Below are 14,093 nucleotides of genomic sequence, written 5' to 3' on the forward strand. Positions count from 1 at the left end.
ATAGGGAAAGTCACATAGTTCAATGTCATTGAGCACAAGGTGAATGAAGAAATGTGGGCAATTCAAAGGACATGCATTGGCAGTAAGGTCACATGCAAAGGAAGGCCTTGTGGGGGTAAGAGGTATGGGCAACACATAGCCAGATCTATGAAGGGTGTGCTTGCACCATCTTTTGAAGGCTATCGCAAGCACCCTAATGGTCTCATTAGACAATGGATGTGGTTTTGCCCTGACCATGTGCTTCATTACTATATTGTGGACACCAACATAGACCCAAAGCCCAATCCACCACCCAAGATATGGCCAGTTGCTACTCTATAGGAACTAACCTCACAGACAAGGAGGTATATTCATTAGGGAAAGAGGTGGAGCAGAAAAGGTGTTATGCCCACCCCACCTAGTAGTGGTGGGGCTACAAGGTTCTTTACAACTGCAACTTCCAAAGAACCACCATATGGGTCCACTACTAACACAGAGGGAGGTGGCTCAAGCATCTGAAATGGCATAAGAGTCAAGTATCGTACGTCGATATTAGAGGAAGTGGCAAAAAAATAAAGGCCACTTTGAAAATGAAAGCTTTGGTGGTAGAAGAAGTGCAGAGACTAGAGCACAAGTAAGAAGTTTTCAAGATCGAATCGCACGGGGATGATGAACACGTGGAAAAATATGATGTGCATGTGAAAGACTAACCATGTTGTACATGTCTACTAGATTTTGCAGATAGAGAATCTAAGAAGAAGCCGTATCTTCATGCAAGCACTTGTACTTCGTTTATTTATGTGTGCTAGGCTTGAGCCAAAATGAGAATATGTTCATTCACCAACCTATCCTATTGGACTTGAAGATTTATAATGCCTTGTCTCATAGGAGAACCTAGCCTAATTTAGACAATTGAATGCATGGAATATCACTTGTTCTGTAGTATTTTGGGACTTTTGTAACCTCAGTGGAAGCAACCTCATTGTAGATGGTTTGATTGTGCAATATCTTTCTCCCCACCCTCGCTACCTCTTCCACCTCTCGCTATGGGTTGTGCATTTTCAAGCAAGTATGGTATTGTAGAACATGGTCATCTATTGATGAATGGCATTCATGTTATTTGCATTAAATAGTTATAAATCTTAGGGAAATGAGAGGGGAACGATGAGTTAGAGAGAGAAGAGAGAGGAGGTGTTCCACAAAGCTCACAATCCCTTATCTTAAATTGCATGTATTAAAAAAGAATAATACATACTCGTTCTTCCCCAAAAAAGTACAAAAGATGCCTTTATTATTGTGGTGCAAAAATTCAAGGAAAGATGCCTTTATTATTGACATAAAAAAAGACAATATATGTTTTTATTTTGTTTGTTTGCAAAAGTAGAGTACACCTCTCCCACTACTATAAATATAGAGATAAGCTCCATAGCACTTTGTTAATCACCATTTCCAAGAAGCCTTGTTAGTAGAGTACACCATCCTAAACCCTCCTTCGTATTGTTTGTGATGGCCTCATCAAATAATAGCATTGAAGTTGTTGCAGTGCGTATTGCGAGGGAGGCCACCAACGTGGAGGTCAAGTAAAAGACCATAGATGGTGCACAAGCATGGAATCGTCTCACATCCTTTCCACTTCCTAGTAATGATGATGCTATTTCTCAAGTGAAGACCAAAGTGATGGGCTTAATTGCGATATGGCAAGCCCATGGTTTTATTGATGGATCATCTGAGCATGTCTTGCTAGAGGAAGTGCGGAGGAGTATGAACGTTGTTCACTTACTTTGTGCCTTCACCCTGGAGGACAAGTGAGGCCCATAACAGTAAGGATGATGGTTTTCACATTTCTGTATTTGGAAGTTGTACGTGAATGAACTTGGTTTTATTTTCACTTTGAAGCAATAACCTCGATGTAGAGGACATGATGTTATCATGTTTTACTTTATTTTCACTCCCTCTAGCTCTCTCTCGCCCTCTCCCTCTCAAATAATTATATCATAAATCTCTCTCCAACTCTCTTCGCCTTTCTCTGGATGGAGGGAATCTTTTTGGAATCCGCTCGTCTGATTCCGATAAAAGCGTTCACTAGAAAATGCTCACCAGAAAAAATTCCCCCTTTTGGGCATGACATGCTTAATCTTGAGCACTCCCCATGTGTGAGAGGCATGTGGTTGAGAGCTTGAGTGTGTGGTTGCCATCTTCTCGATGCCATGTGTGCTTATCACTTACTTAAGCTTAGGCTTGCGAGTGAGAGGTGGATATGGAGTGAGAGTGTGGTGTGATGGTGTGAGAGTGTGGTGTGATGGTGTGAGTGTTGAGTTGCTTTTCTTTTCCTTTTCCTTTTAGTTAGGTTCATTCATCTTGTTACCCTCTTCCTCTTTCTTAGATTAGCTTATTCATTATATATCCATTCGTCTAGATTACAATGGATATTAGCACAATCATTATTCTTTATTCTTTGCTTGAGGGCTTGGGTGAGAGACAAGCTCTTGAGCGTCTCCCATGGGTATTTCATCAACCTGCGCGCCGGTGGCTTAGAAAAGCTCTATCTACTACTTTAACATGAGAATTCCTCCCATGCTTAAACTTTTTATATTGTGAAGTTTATGGTTCATCGATGACCTTCGATGAAAATTGAGGATGGGCCCATTTCCCTTTGTCCATCTTTGATACACACATATACTACATGCCTATAAAAAAATACATTGAGATGGAAGGGGGTGTATTCAATGTTGCAAATGCGTAAGCAACATTGACGTATGAATGAAAGCTAGAAAATGATATCAAGAACTCCCACTCACCTCGTATTTTTGTTGGCTTAAGCTAATGACTCTTCTTTTACTTGGAATTTGGAACACATCATTTTCATTAGAATTGCCCTATTTCAATAATTGAGTGTACTCCTCGACATGCTACTTGATCCACCAAAACTATTAGGCAGACAGAGAGAAAAATACCTTAGATGGTTTGTAAAAGTGATCCAAACTCAAGGAAGGCAATGTTGGGCAATCAACATGTAGCCTCAAGCCATGCTTGGCAGAGGTGCTATCGTTGGGAGAGGCAACACCCTAACCTTTGCACTTAACAAGAGCATGGGAAATACTTAGTCACCACACATGTCACACGTGGGTATATGTGAGTGGAGCTCCACAAACATAGGTATATATATTGGGCAATACAATCATGATACTTGGGAAATGCTTAGACACCACACATGCTCACAAGGTTTAATCATCAATTAAAAGAAAAAGAAAAAGAGAGGCTGCGATCATCGGGCCAGTAATGTATCCACAAAGCATCCACTGCTCTTGCCTGCGAATGTTTCACCTTTGGATGCTGAACAGTTTTCTAGTTTCTCACGTGCTTCTGTACTATTTTGGGTTCCGATGCACCAGACATTTTGCCAGGGTTTCAGAAGCTGTTGGCATTCTTTAGGTTTCGAGATGATCCGTATAGTATCTTAGGGTTCGCACTAACAGACAGGTTATTAGGGTTTCTCTGGCCATGTCTTTGCGAATCAAGGCCGTGGTTGAGAAGTTCATAAAGGAGCTCAAGGAGGCGCTAGAGGCAGACTTGCAGGATCGCGTGATGAAGGAGCGAGAAATGCAGAGCTACATTGAGGAGAGGGAGCGTGAGGTTGCAGAAAGAGAGGCTGCCTGGAAAGCTGAGCTTGCAAGGAGAGAGGTAATTGTATCTATTTATCTTCATAAAACGGAAAAAAAATCTTATACTTGCAATGCACGAAGGAAACAGTCAAACAAAATCTTTGATGGTACCCAAGTTATGCCATCAAGTGAGCGTCAAATGCATCAGCTACACCACTCAGATGCATGTGTCATGCTAGGCTACAAGTCAGAGTTAGGGTTTTGCACAGGCACCAGCCTATGTTTTGAACCCTAATCAGAAAAGGACAAAAGAGGCTATGTGTGGCGCCTTGCATAGGCTGGAGTTGGCTGTGCACCAAATTGTAAATGCAGTTATTGCAAACAAATTAAGGTGCAAGTTGGCAATCCTGTCTACTTTTGGAGGCTTGCAAGTAGAACCGACTCTATGCATTCTACACATCTTCATAAGCCTTTTGGAATAGCTAGAAAGACCAGTCTTGAAGATCATCATCAACAGCAGCCCGAACTATAGCTGTGAGAATTGGTGAAATGGAAACAAAAACGAAATGGGTTTTGATGATGAGGTGGTTGAGGTCATTGATATACAGACACTCTCAATTGTGACCAGTGGATTCATGATGGAGGCCTCTACAAAATCGCCACTTTCTCCTCGTAGATTCCCTCATCTAACGATCTGACTCTCATATCCATCAACTATTCACTCCTCCTCATGCCTTAGTCTCCGTTGATGAGACCTCTTTGTGGCATTCACGCTTTGGTCATGTATTTGTTTTTGCTTTGCAGAAAATTTCTTCATAGCAATTGGTTCTTGGTTTACCTAAGCTCCAAGAACTACCACATATATACTCGTCTTGCATGATGGGTAACCATCACAGAGATGCTTTTCCAAAGGAGGCTACACATCGGGCTACATGAAAGCTCGAGCTTATACATGCAAACTTGGCTGGACCTATGGAGGTTGAGTCCCTTGGAGGGGGGGCTAACTACTTCATGCTTTTGGTGGATGATTTTACTTGGAAAGTGTGGGTATGTTTCTTTGCTCAGAAGTCTGATGCTTTTGCCAATTTTAGGACTTGGATAGCCATGGTTGAGAATCAGTCTCACTCTACAATTTCATTCTTGCGGACTGACAAAGGACCCTTTGATGAGTTTCTTACATCGAAAGGTATTCAACGACAGACAACAGTAGGCCATTGGTCGGGTGCCCGTCATCAAGTCTAGGATAAATGTGTAGTCCTAGTGTGTGAATCCTTTTCTTAAGGTACTAACAACACCATATTCTTGGGGCCATGGGTAAAAATCACCCATTGGGGCCATGGGTAAAAATCACCCATTTGGGCCATTTCTAGCCGATATTGGAGAGTTTTCTTATCTACCACAACAAGCTTCTTCTCTTGCAATGATTTTGATGTCTTTAGCACCAATTCAGCCCGTTGTACCCTTTGTTTCAGCCCTTGTGTCTCCTGTGTCCAGCCACTTATTAGAGTTGGATTGCCTCTTGCATCTTCTCGATGAGTATCTGAAGCCTCTCCATTATCTTCTCAACATTTGGTTGCATCTTCTTCATCCATTGCTGTCCTAGATGCATCCATTTTTGCAGCAGTATCTTCTTCTTTCATATTTGAGAGGAGTTATGGTCCACCCCCGTGGGTCCAAAAGTGTCACATGCAGAAGCTCTGGGAGTCTTCTTTCAGCCCTAAACACCATCTGAGAACATGCTGATGCAAAATGCATGCAGGAGAGAGAGAGAGAAGAGAGAGAGAGAGAGAGAGCAGAGTATTCAGGATATTCATATATGTACAAAGCAAGATCACCGTAGTGAAACGTTTCACTGCTAAAACGAAATGTTGTTGAAATGATTTATTTTGGAACGAAACGTTTCAACGCCGAGTAGGTGGACAATGAAACGATAGACCGAAATGATTATATACATAAAATTTGAAGGTTGGTGACCCAAATCCGAAATTTCACATTTGGGCCTTCAATTGGAGAGGAAAAGTGCAATTTTCTCCTCCAATTTAGGAAAAATTTCAGATTTGGGCACTTTTGCCCTCCAATTTGGGGACCTGAATCTGAAGTTCCAAACTTGGGCCCGCCAAAATGTGAAATTGCAGATTTGGGCCTTCAATTGGAGGGCGAAAGTGCAATTTTTTCCTCCAATTTAGGGGCCCAAAAATGAAATTTCAAATTTGGGCCTTCAAACTTATTTACAATTTTACTTCAATACTTCCATACAGGAAAACAATAGTACCAAAATCTAGTAGCAAATTGTCAGAATATGCAGCGGAAATGATAACCAAACTTGGGTAGACAAGAGCAAGTAGAATGCAGAAAATAGACAGCACAAGAAACACAGAGAGATAGGTGTGTAAACTCTTCTCTATACACAAGATCCCGCAGAAAACTGAATGAGGAAGCGGTGGGGGCATGGGGCCTATTTATATGCCCCTATGAGAGCAGTCGGCCAACACTGAAGGGCTCCCACGACTGCATGAGCAGTCGGCCAGTAGTGAAAAGGTCCACGATTGCATATGTCCAGTCGGCCAGCAATGCAGAAGCCCACAACTGATGTGTGAGCAGTCGGCCAGCCCACAGGACTGCAGTTGGGACAGTTGGCCAGCCCTGAAGTGCTCCTGCCAATCTCTGGCATCCCTCCCCACCATTGGAAAAAATGGAAAAAAATAGGGAAAAATACGGGGAGTGAGGAAAAATGATAAAACACCTTATACAGGGCGGGCACACCCACAACAGAGGCCCTGGTGTATAAATATAGACAGGAGATGACTACTAACACCCCCTCTCAGCTCTTGGCTGTGAAACCAACCCAAGGGAGCTGGAGTGCCGCCCGAGCGTAGCCTGAGGTAGAGACTTCGTGAAGAGGTCCGCCGCATTGTTCTCCGTCGAACAATAAAGTAGCAAGATGTCACCAGCCAAGATCTTCTCACGTACACAGTGATACTGTATCTCTATATGCTTGGTCCGGGCATGGAAAACCGGGTTCCGAGCAATAGCTATACAACTCTGGTTATCGCATTGGATGACTGTGGGCTCCCTCTATGGAAACCTAATCTTGCCTAGCAGCCTCCGCAGCCACACACCTCACAAGCAACACCACAAGCAGCCCGGTACTCTGCCTATGTCAAAGAAAGGGCAATAGTTGGCTGCCTCTTGCTGCTCCAAGAAACTGCTCCTGAGCCGAGGGTAAAACTGTATCCTGAAGTAGATCTCCTCGTGTCTGGATCTCCTCCCCAATCTGAGTCACTCCAACCTTGGAGCCTGACTCCATTCCCTCCTGTGTAAAAGAGTCCCAGATCCTTCATACTCTGCAGATACCGCAAGATCTGCAATCCTGCGTCCCAATGAGACTTCAATGGCGTCTGCATTAAAGAGCTCAACAGCCCCACGGAGAAGCTCAAGTCCAATCTGGTGTTCAGCAACCAGATCAATGAACCAACCAACTTTCGGTACTGCGAGGCATCAACTGGCTCACAAGGCTTTGTAACGGTTAACTTTGTGTTCGGGTCCATCGGCGAAGTAATAGGCTTGCAGTTCTCCATCCCAAAGGCCTCAAGCAACTCATGAACATACCGCTGCTGAGAGACGAAAAACCCCCTCTGGGTCTGCCAGATCTCCAATCCCAAAAAGAAGTAGAGTAAGCCTAAGTCGGTCATCTCAAACTCCTTTGACAAGGCAGCCTTCGTCACTCTAATGTGCTCCACATGACCGCCGGTGAGAATGAGATCATCCACATAAAGGATGATAAGCGTGACCATGCCATGTTTCCGAAAGAGATACAGGTTCGGATTTGCAACCGATCTCTGAAATCCAGTCCGAATGAAGAAGGAATCAATCTTCTGATTCCAAGCCCTGGGAGCCTGGTTAAGACCATACAAGGCCTTACGTAACCTGTAAACCATCCCTTCAGATCCTGGAACAATAAAGCCTGGAGGCTGTTCAACGTACACCTCCTCGTGCAGGTCACCATTAAGGAACGCAGATTTTACATCCATTTGATACACGGGCCACCTCTGAGAAGAAGCAAGGGCAAGAACGGTCCGAATCGTGGTCGTCCGTGCTGTCGGTGCAAAGGTATCCTCGTAGTTGATGCCTGGCCACTGAGCATAACCTTTAGCCACAAGTCTGGCTTTGTGTTTGTCCACCGACCCATCAGATGCATTTGGTCTTAAAGACCCATTTGACACCAATGACAGACCGCATCGACGGCCTCGGTACCAACTCCCAAGTGTGGTTCTTCTCGATGGCATCAAGTTCCACTTGCATGACTTTCCTCCAAGTATCCTGTGAAAGGGCTTCCTTTACGGAAGTGGGCTCTTTGTCCCGCATGATACGAGACATCAAAGCATAGTTCACCTGAAGAAGCTCCGCTGTGTTGCTTTTATCTCGGACTCTATGTGATCTTCGAGGGCCGTCCTCTGCTCAGAAAAACTCCCAAGATCTATCTCGAGCCTAGGGCTCTGATACCATGTCAGAATATGCAGCGGAAATGATAACCAAACTTGGGTAGACAAGAGCAAGTAGAATGCAGAAAATAGACAGCACAAGAAACACAGAGAGATAGGTGTGTAAACTCTTCTCTATACACAAGATCCCACAGAAAACTGAATGAGGAAGTGGTGGGGGCATGGGGCCTATTTATATGCCCCTATGAGAGCAGTCGGCCAGCACTGAAGGGCTCCCACGACTGCATGAGCAGTCGGCCAGCAGTGAAAAGGTCCACGATTGCATATGTCGAGTCGGCCAGCAATGCAGAAGCCCACGACTGATGTGTGAGCAGTCGGCCAGTCACAGGACTGCAGTTGGGACAGGCGGCCAGCCCTGAAGTGCTCCTGCCAACCTCTGGCATCCCTCCCCACCACTGGAAAAAATGGGAAAAAACAGGGAAAAATACGGGGAGTGAGGAAAAATGATAAAACACCTTATATAGGGCGGGCACACCCACAACAGAGGCCCTGGTGTATAAATATAGACAGGAGATGACTTCTAACACAAATAACCAAACAAAGTTTAAAACTACGATGCATTGTTGATTGTATCTATGGACAATTTTGAGCGATTTCTGTTAGAATTTATGCGTCTTAGTGTTTTGGGGTTGTACTTATTTTAGGGTATTTTATATATTTTTATCCTATTTATTTGTCATGTGCCAGTCGGCTAGCCCTAGAGGCAATCGGCCAGCTCTCACATGGACTATATAAAGAGTTTCCCCCATTATTCACTATTCCATTCATTCCCTTGCACAAGTTTAAACATTCTCTTGTTGGCCTATTGCCATTGTAAAGCTTCAAGCTAATATAAAAGCTGATCTTGTCCACAAGCTCTCTCTACTCTCTCTCGTCTTGTTTATGCTTCCACCTGTGCTCCACAAGCTCTCTCCTCTCTCTCTCGTCTTGTTTATGCTTCCACCTGTGCATTGCTGGTTTTCTCCCACAGAGGCAAGCCGGCTTGGTTTCTTGGCTGCGTTTTCTTCTACAGAGGCAAGCATTGGAGTTTTTTGGCTGCAAATTCTGCTCTGGCATTAGATTTGGTGAGTTCTCTTGCATGCGGAGTTGCTAGACAAGTGGCTGTACATTGCCTTCTTCCTCCACAAGTCCTTGCCCTTGCGGTAGGAGGTTCCCGGTGGTTTCTTGGATTGTTTTGCTGCCGTCCAGTCTCCTCCTCTCTCAGGTTTGAGAGGGGGCTGATTGGTTTTGGAGCCTCGCTTTGTTGGAAAGCACTTGAGAGAAGTGTTTGAGAGCTGAGATTTGTTCCTTGTTGCTGTGGATATGGCTCCCCCTGTACGAACAAGGATGACAAGTTAAAAGGACCCAACTATGCCCATTGGAAGCTTCAGATGCGGATCTGGCTCATCCACAAGGGTTCGTGGGATATTGTTCAGGGTACTGAAAGGAAGCCCGTGCGTCCTCAAAACTCTAAGAGGTGGACTCGGGGATCAGGAGGATGAATTTGCTGCGGAATTACAAGACTGAGAGAATTGGAACTCGAAGGCGCATTTTGTGCTTGTGCGGACCATCACAGAGGAGGTCTCATTGGCAGTGCAAACTCTCACCAGAGCTCATCAGGTATGGTCTAAATTGGAGGATCTCTTTGCTCGACATTCGCTGATGAGGGCAGTTACTTTGCAAGGGCAGCTCTACGGTTTGTTATTCCCTGAAGGCAGTTCCATGCAATCGTTGGATTTTGATGATCTTAGATTCCTATCTCAACACTCCAAGGACTTCCATCGCGAAGACTTCTGCTATCATCGACTCTACTTGCAATTGGTAAGCTTTAATGCTTAAATATGGAATGTGGACTAGATGGATAGATCTTCATCAGAGTTAGAGTGAATTTGGAGACCGGGCTGGGTGATCAGTGAAAAGGTTGCCCCAATAGGAAGGATGACAAAGAAACCCTGGGAATAGAATGGACAGTCATCCAAGAAACATATTGGAATCCCGTCATCAAGTTTAGCAAAGGGGGATGTCATGTGCAAGACATGCACAAGCATACCTCAACGCTAGTCCTGAAGAGGCAACAAGATAAAGACAGAGCAAAAAAAAATGTTTGAGCAACATTTTGCTGATTTGGCAAGGGATATCTAATGTAGGACCTTGGGTTTGCTGTCGGCCAATTTATGAGAGTAGGAGGACCAGTCGGCTGCAGCATATGAAGTGAATTCTTGTCCTGGACATGGCCAACCAGCAGTCAGCCACTCCATGTGGTTATTCCCAAGCCTATAAAAGGCATTGTTGTTCATCGTTTTCAATATTCAGCCCTAGCTTGGGGCTGGGTCTAGACATAGGCTTAGAGTAGGTTTACACCTTTTCATTGAAGGCAGCCAAGGGCTGCAAAACAGACTACCTTTTTGTACATATATGAATATACTAAATACTTAGCTCTCTCCCTTCATCAGAGTTAGAGTGGATTTGGAGACCAGGCCGGGTGTTCAGTGAAAAGGCTACCAGAGTAGGAAGGATGACAGAGGGGACTCCGAAAATAGAATGGGATGATGACAGTCATCCAAGAAACAGATTGGAATCTCGTCATCAAGCTTAGCAAAGGGGGATGTCATGTGCAAGACATGCACTGGCTAATCCCAAGCTAATCCTAAAGAGGCAACAAGATAAAGAATAAAGATCAGAACCAAATTTTGGAGCAGATACTGTTGTTATTAGCAGAAGTACCTTGTGGAAGGACACAGAGGGCTGTCGGCCAGTCATGACTAGGAAATATCCCTGTCGGCTGCAACATATTATGGATTTGTTTGTCCAAGAGCTGGCCGACAGTAGGTCGACCAGTTCATGAGAGATTCTAGGGGCTATATAAAGCATATGTGCTCATCGTTTAAGGTATTCAACCCTAGCTTGGGGCTGGATCTAGCCATAGGCTTACACTAGGTGTTATACCTTTTCATGGAAGGCAACCAAGGGCTGCAAGGACAGTTGTACCTTTTTGTACCATGGTCACCATGAAACGTGTTTCGTTGCTACTGAAACATGAAACGCATTTCACTATTGGAAGTTTCATGTCATGAACGTGAAAGAATGGGTACTATGCTGAGATACCCACTCTGAAATGCTGCAAGAACTGTAAAACACTGTATATGGACAGCAAGCATAAAGGAGAAAAGAAGATCACTGTTGAATATCACCAGAAAAGGTAGTACATCATGTGGAGCAGCATGAGGGAGGTCCCGTAGATGCTGCCTATCACTGCAGAAGCTGAAAAATGAGATGATATGAGGGAAAAGGGAGCCAGCCCTTGTATAGTACCTCAGTATGCTGGTCGGCCAACTGTAGCAGGCCAACAGCATGGCTGTAGCAAAAAAATGCCTAAAAAATACCAAAAAATGATAGAAAAAATGCTGAATAATCTCTGCTAAGATATGCCAACGCAGGGCTTCATATGGAGCCAGATACAAGCATCATAGTCACAAGGGAACGTCGTTCCAAGCTCTTGGAACGGGGGAACGCGTTCCATAGAGATAGCCGTTCCCGTTCCCGTTCCAAAATGGCACCGCAGACCATGTAAGAAATATAAGTGAACTATGTATCATGTAGAACACATCTATGCATTATCATGGCCACTACTAAGATGGTTTGAGGTTCTTTCTTTACTATGCCTCTTTCCAAAGCATTTACAGATATATAAAGTAAATTTATAAACACATTTATGCAATGATGTGGCGTTCCCGATTCCGTTCCCTTTTATTCAAGCTTTTCGTTCCCGTTCCAAACAGTTATCCGTTCCCCAAAACGTTCCCGTTCCCTTGTGACTATGACAAGCATGAATATGCATGGGAAGGTCCATCTGGGGATGAAATAATTTCCAACACCTCCTCTTCAGCACCAGATGGGTGGACCAACTACGACACGCTGCAAAAAATCCTCCAAAGAGTTTGAAGGAACAACCTCCTTATAAAAGGCACAAAGCTTGCGAAGATATGGTACATCTGAATACTGAGAAGGTCTCCGGAAGAAGCCACGAGAAGATCGAGAAGATATCGAAGACAAAACACGAGGATCAATCTGGAGAGAGAAGCCCTTAGGAGATGGAACCATAGATGACTCCGACAAATGTGGTACCTCCTCTGCATCTGCAACAAGTATCGGGACTGAAGTAGAAGCCTCCTCTAAAGAGAAGAAATTGAAACAACCACTGGAAAAAACTGATCATCAGTGATAGCTGAATTTGCCAGGTTCGAAGTAGGAACAGGCTCCAAGATAGTGGAAGATGCCTCCTTTGAAACATAAGAAGGAGAAGCAACTGCCAGGAGAGAAGCCGCCAAAGTAGGAAGCTCCAGACTATGTGAGGATATCTCAACAAAATCATCCACCTGCTCTGTAGAAGAACCACTATCCTCCTCTGAAAGAGAGGAGAGAAAATCTCCAATAATAGCATCAGCATGTAACAACACAAGAGAAGGAAGATCCTCATCCAAAGGTATTAGAGGAACTGATGAGGTCTCTGTCAAAAACACCTGTAAATAATCTTCTAGGGCACTGACTTTTGAATCAGAAGTCTCCTGTGTGACTACCAGGATGGACTCATCCTGCTCCTGTGAAGATGAAAGAACAAGGGGATCATAGACAGCAAGAAAAGCCATCTTAGCATGAGACTTCGTACTCTCCTCTGTCGTTGGTGAAGTGGGTGAAGTGTCTGAGCCATCGGAGGAGGACTCCTGCTTTCCTTTAGCTTTGCAGGAAGCAACCTGTTGGGAAAAACATTTGGCCTCTGAATGACCAAGTCGGCCACAAAACTTACGAGAATCCTTCATCCTAGAACCCTTGATGCTATGAGAATTGTAAGAATGGTCGTCGTCAAAAGATGACTTTGTGGTCACTTTCTGCTTGTTGTTGTTGGAGTTCCCTTTTCCGCCTTCGCCTTTGCCCTTGGCCTTGTTAGAGGCAACAAAAGCAGACTCCGACTTGCCTTTTCCGCGAAGCATGCACTTGTCGTGAAGATAACTCACGACTTCCTCAATAGGGGGGAGAGGATCACGGAAATAAATATTATCCCTCAAAGAATCAAAGGAAGCAGGCAACTTACCAAGAAGTTTATGGATGGGATAGTTGATGGTGCTCCCGTACTCCTCAAGTTGTAGCTTGATATGGGAAAACTCTCCAATCTTCTCAATCAAGTTATCTGACTCAGTGATGGTAAGCTTCTCGAGATCTGACTCCAATTTGGCAATCTTCACTGTCGAAACTCTCCAATACCTCCTCTGGATCTCTGTCCACATCTGATGAGCATTGCTCCGAGAGGACACAAACTGTGCCTATATGGATGGAGGAACTGACAAGGTCTTTGTCAGAAACACCTCTACATAATCCTCTAGGGCACTGACTTTTGAATCAAAAATCTCCTGTGTGACCACCAGGATGGACTCATCCTGCTCCTGAGAAGATGAAAGAACACGGGGATCATAAACAACAAGAAAAGCCATCTTAGCATGAGACTTCATACTCTCCTCTGTCGTTGGTGAAGTATCTGAGCCATCTGTCGTGGGTGAAGTGTCTGAGCCATCAGAGGAGGACTCCTGCTTTGCTTTAGCAGGAAGAAGCCTGTCTGACAAAACATTTGGCCTCTGAATGACCGAGTCAGCCACAAAACTCACAAGAATCCTTCATCCTGGAACCCTTGATGCTGTGAATTGTCAGAATCGTCGTCGTCAAAAGATGACTTTGTGGTGACTTTCTGCTTCTTGTTATTGGAGTTCCCTTTTTCGCCTTTGCCTTTGCTCTTGCCCTTGTTAGAGGCACTAAAAGCAGACTCCGACTTGCCTTTTCAGCAAAGCATGCACTTGTCGTGGAGATAACTCACAACTTCCTCAAAAGGGGAGAGAGGATCACGGAAATAAATATTATCCCTCAAAGAATCAAAGGAAGCAGGCAACTTACCAAGAAGTTTATGGATGGAATTGTTGATGGTGAGGGTGACAGCATGGCTGTAGCAAAAAAAATGCTATAAAATGCCTTAAAAATACCAAAA

The 14,093-nt window shown here is 44.3% G+C and overlaps 1 protein-coding gene across 1 annotated transcript in view; it reads left to right on the top strand.

Annotated features, from left to right (window-relative positions):
* Positions 1-3,195: 3,195 nt before the first annotated feature.
* LOC147609532 (uncharacterized) overlaps positions 3,196-14,093 on the top strand; it is a 49,816-nt gene continuing 38,918 nt past the window's right edge. Inside the window, exon 1 of the mRNA XM_086787742.1 lies at positions 3,196-3,660. Coding sequence (XP_086643868.1) covers positions 3,481-3,660 — 180 coding nt within the window. The 5' untranslated portion in view covers positions 3,196-3,480. The remainder of the gene's footprint in view (positions 3,661-14,093) is intronic.

The sequence above is a fragment of the Cibotium barometz genome, chromosome 51 (assembly GCF_041138505.1).
Source record: "Cibotium barometz isolate CiBa-2024 chromosome 51, ASM4113850v1, whole genome shotgun sequence".
Classification (NCBI taxonomy): Eukaryota; Viridiplantae; Streptophyta; class Polypodiopsida; order Cyatheales; family Cibotiaceae; genus Cibotium; species Cibotium barometz.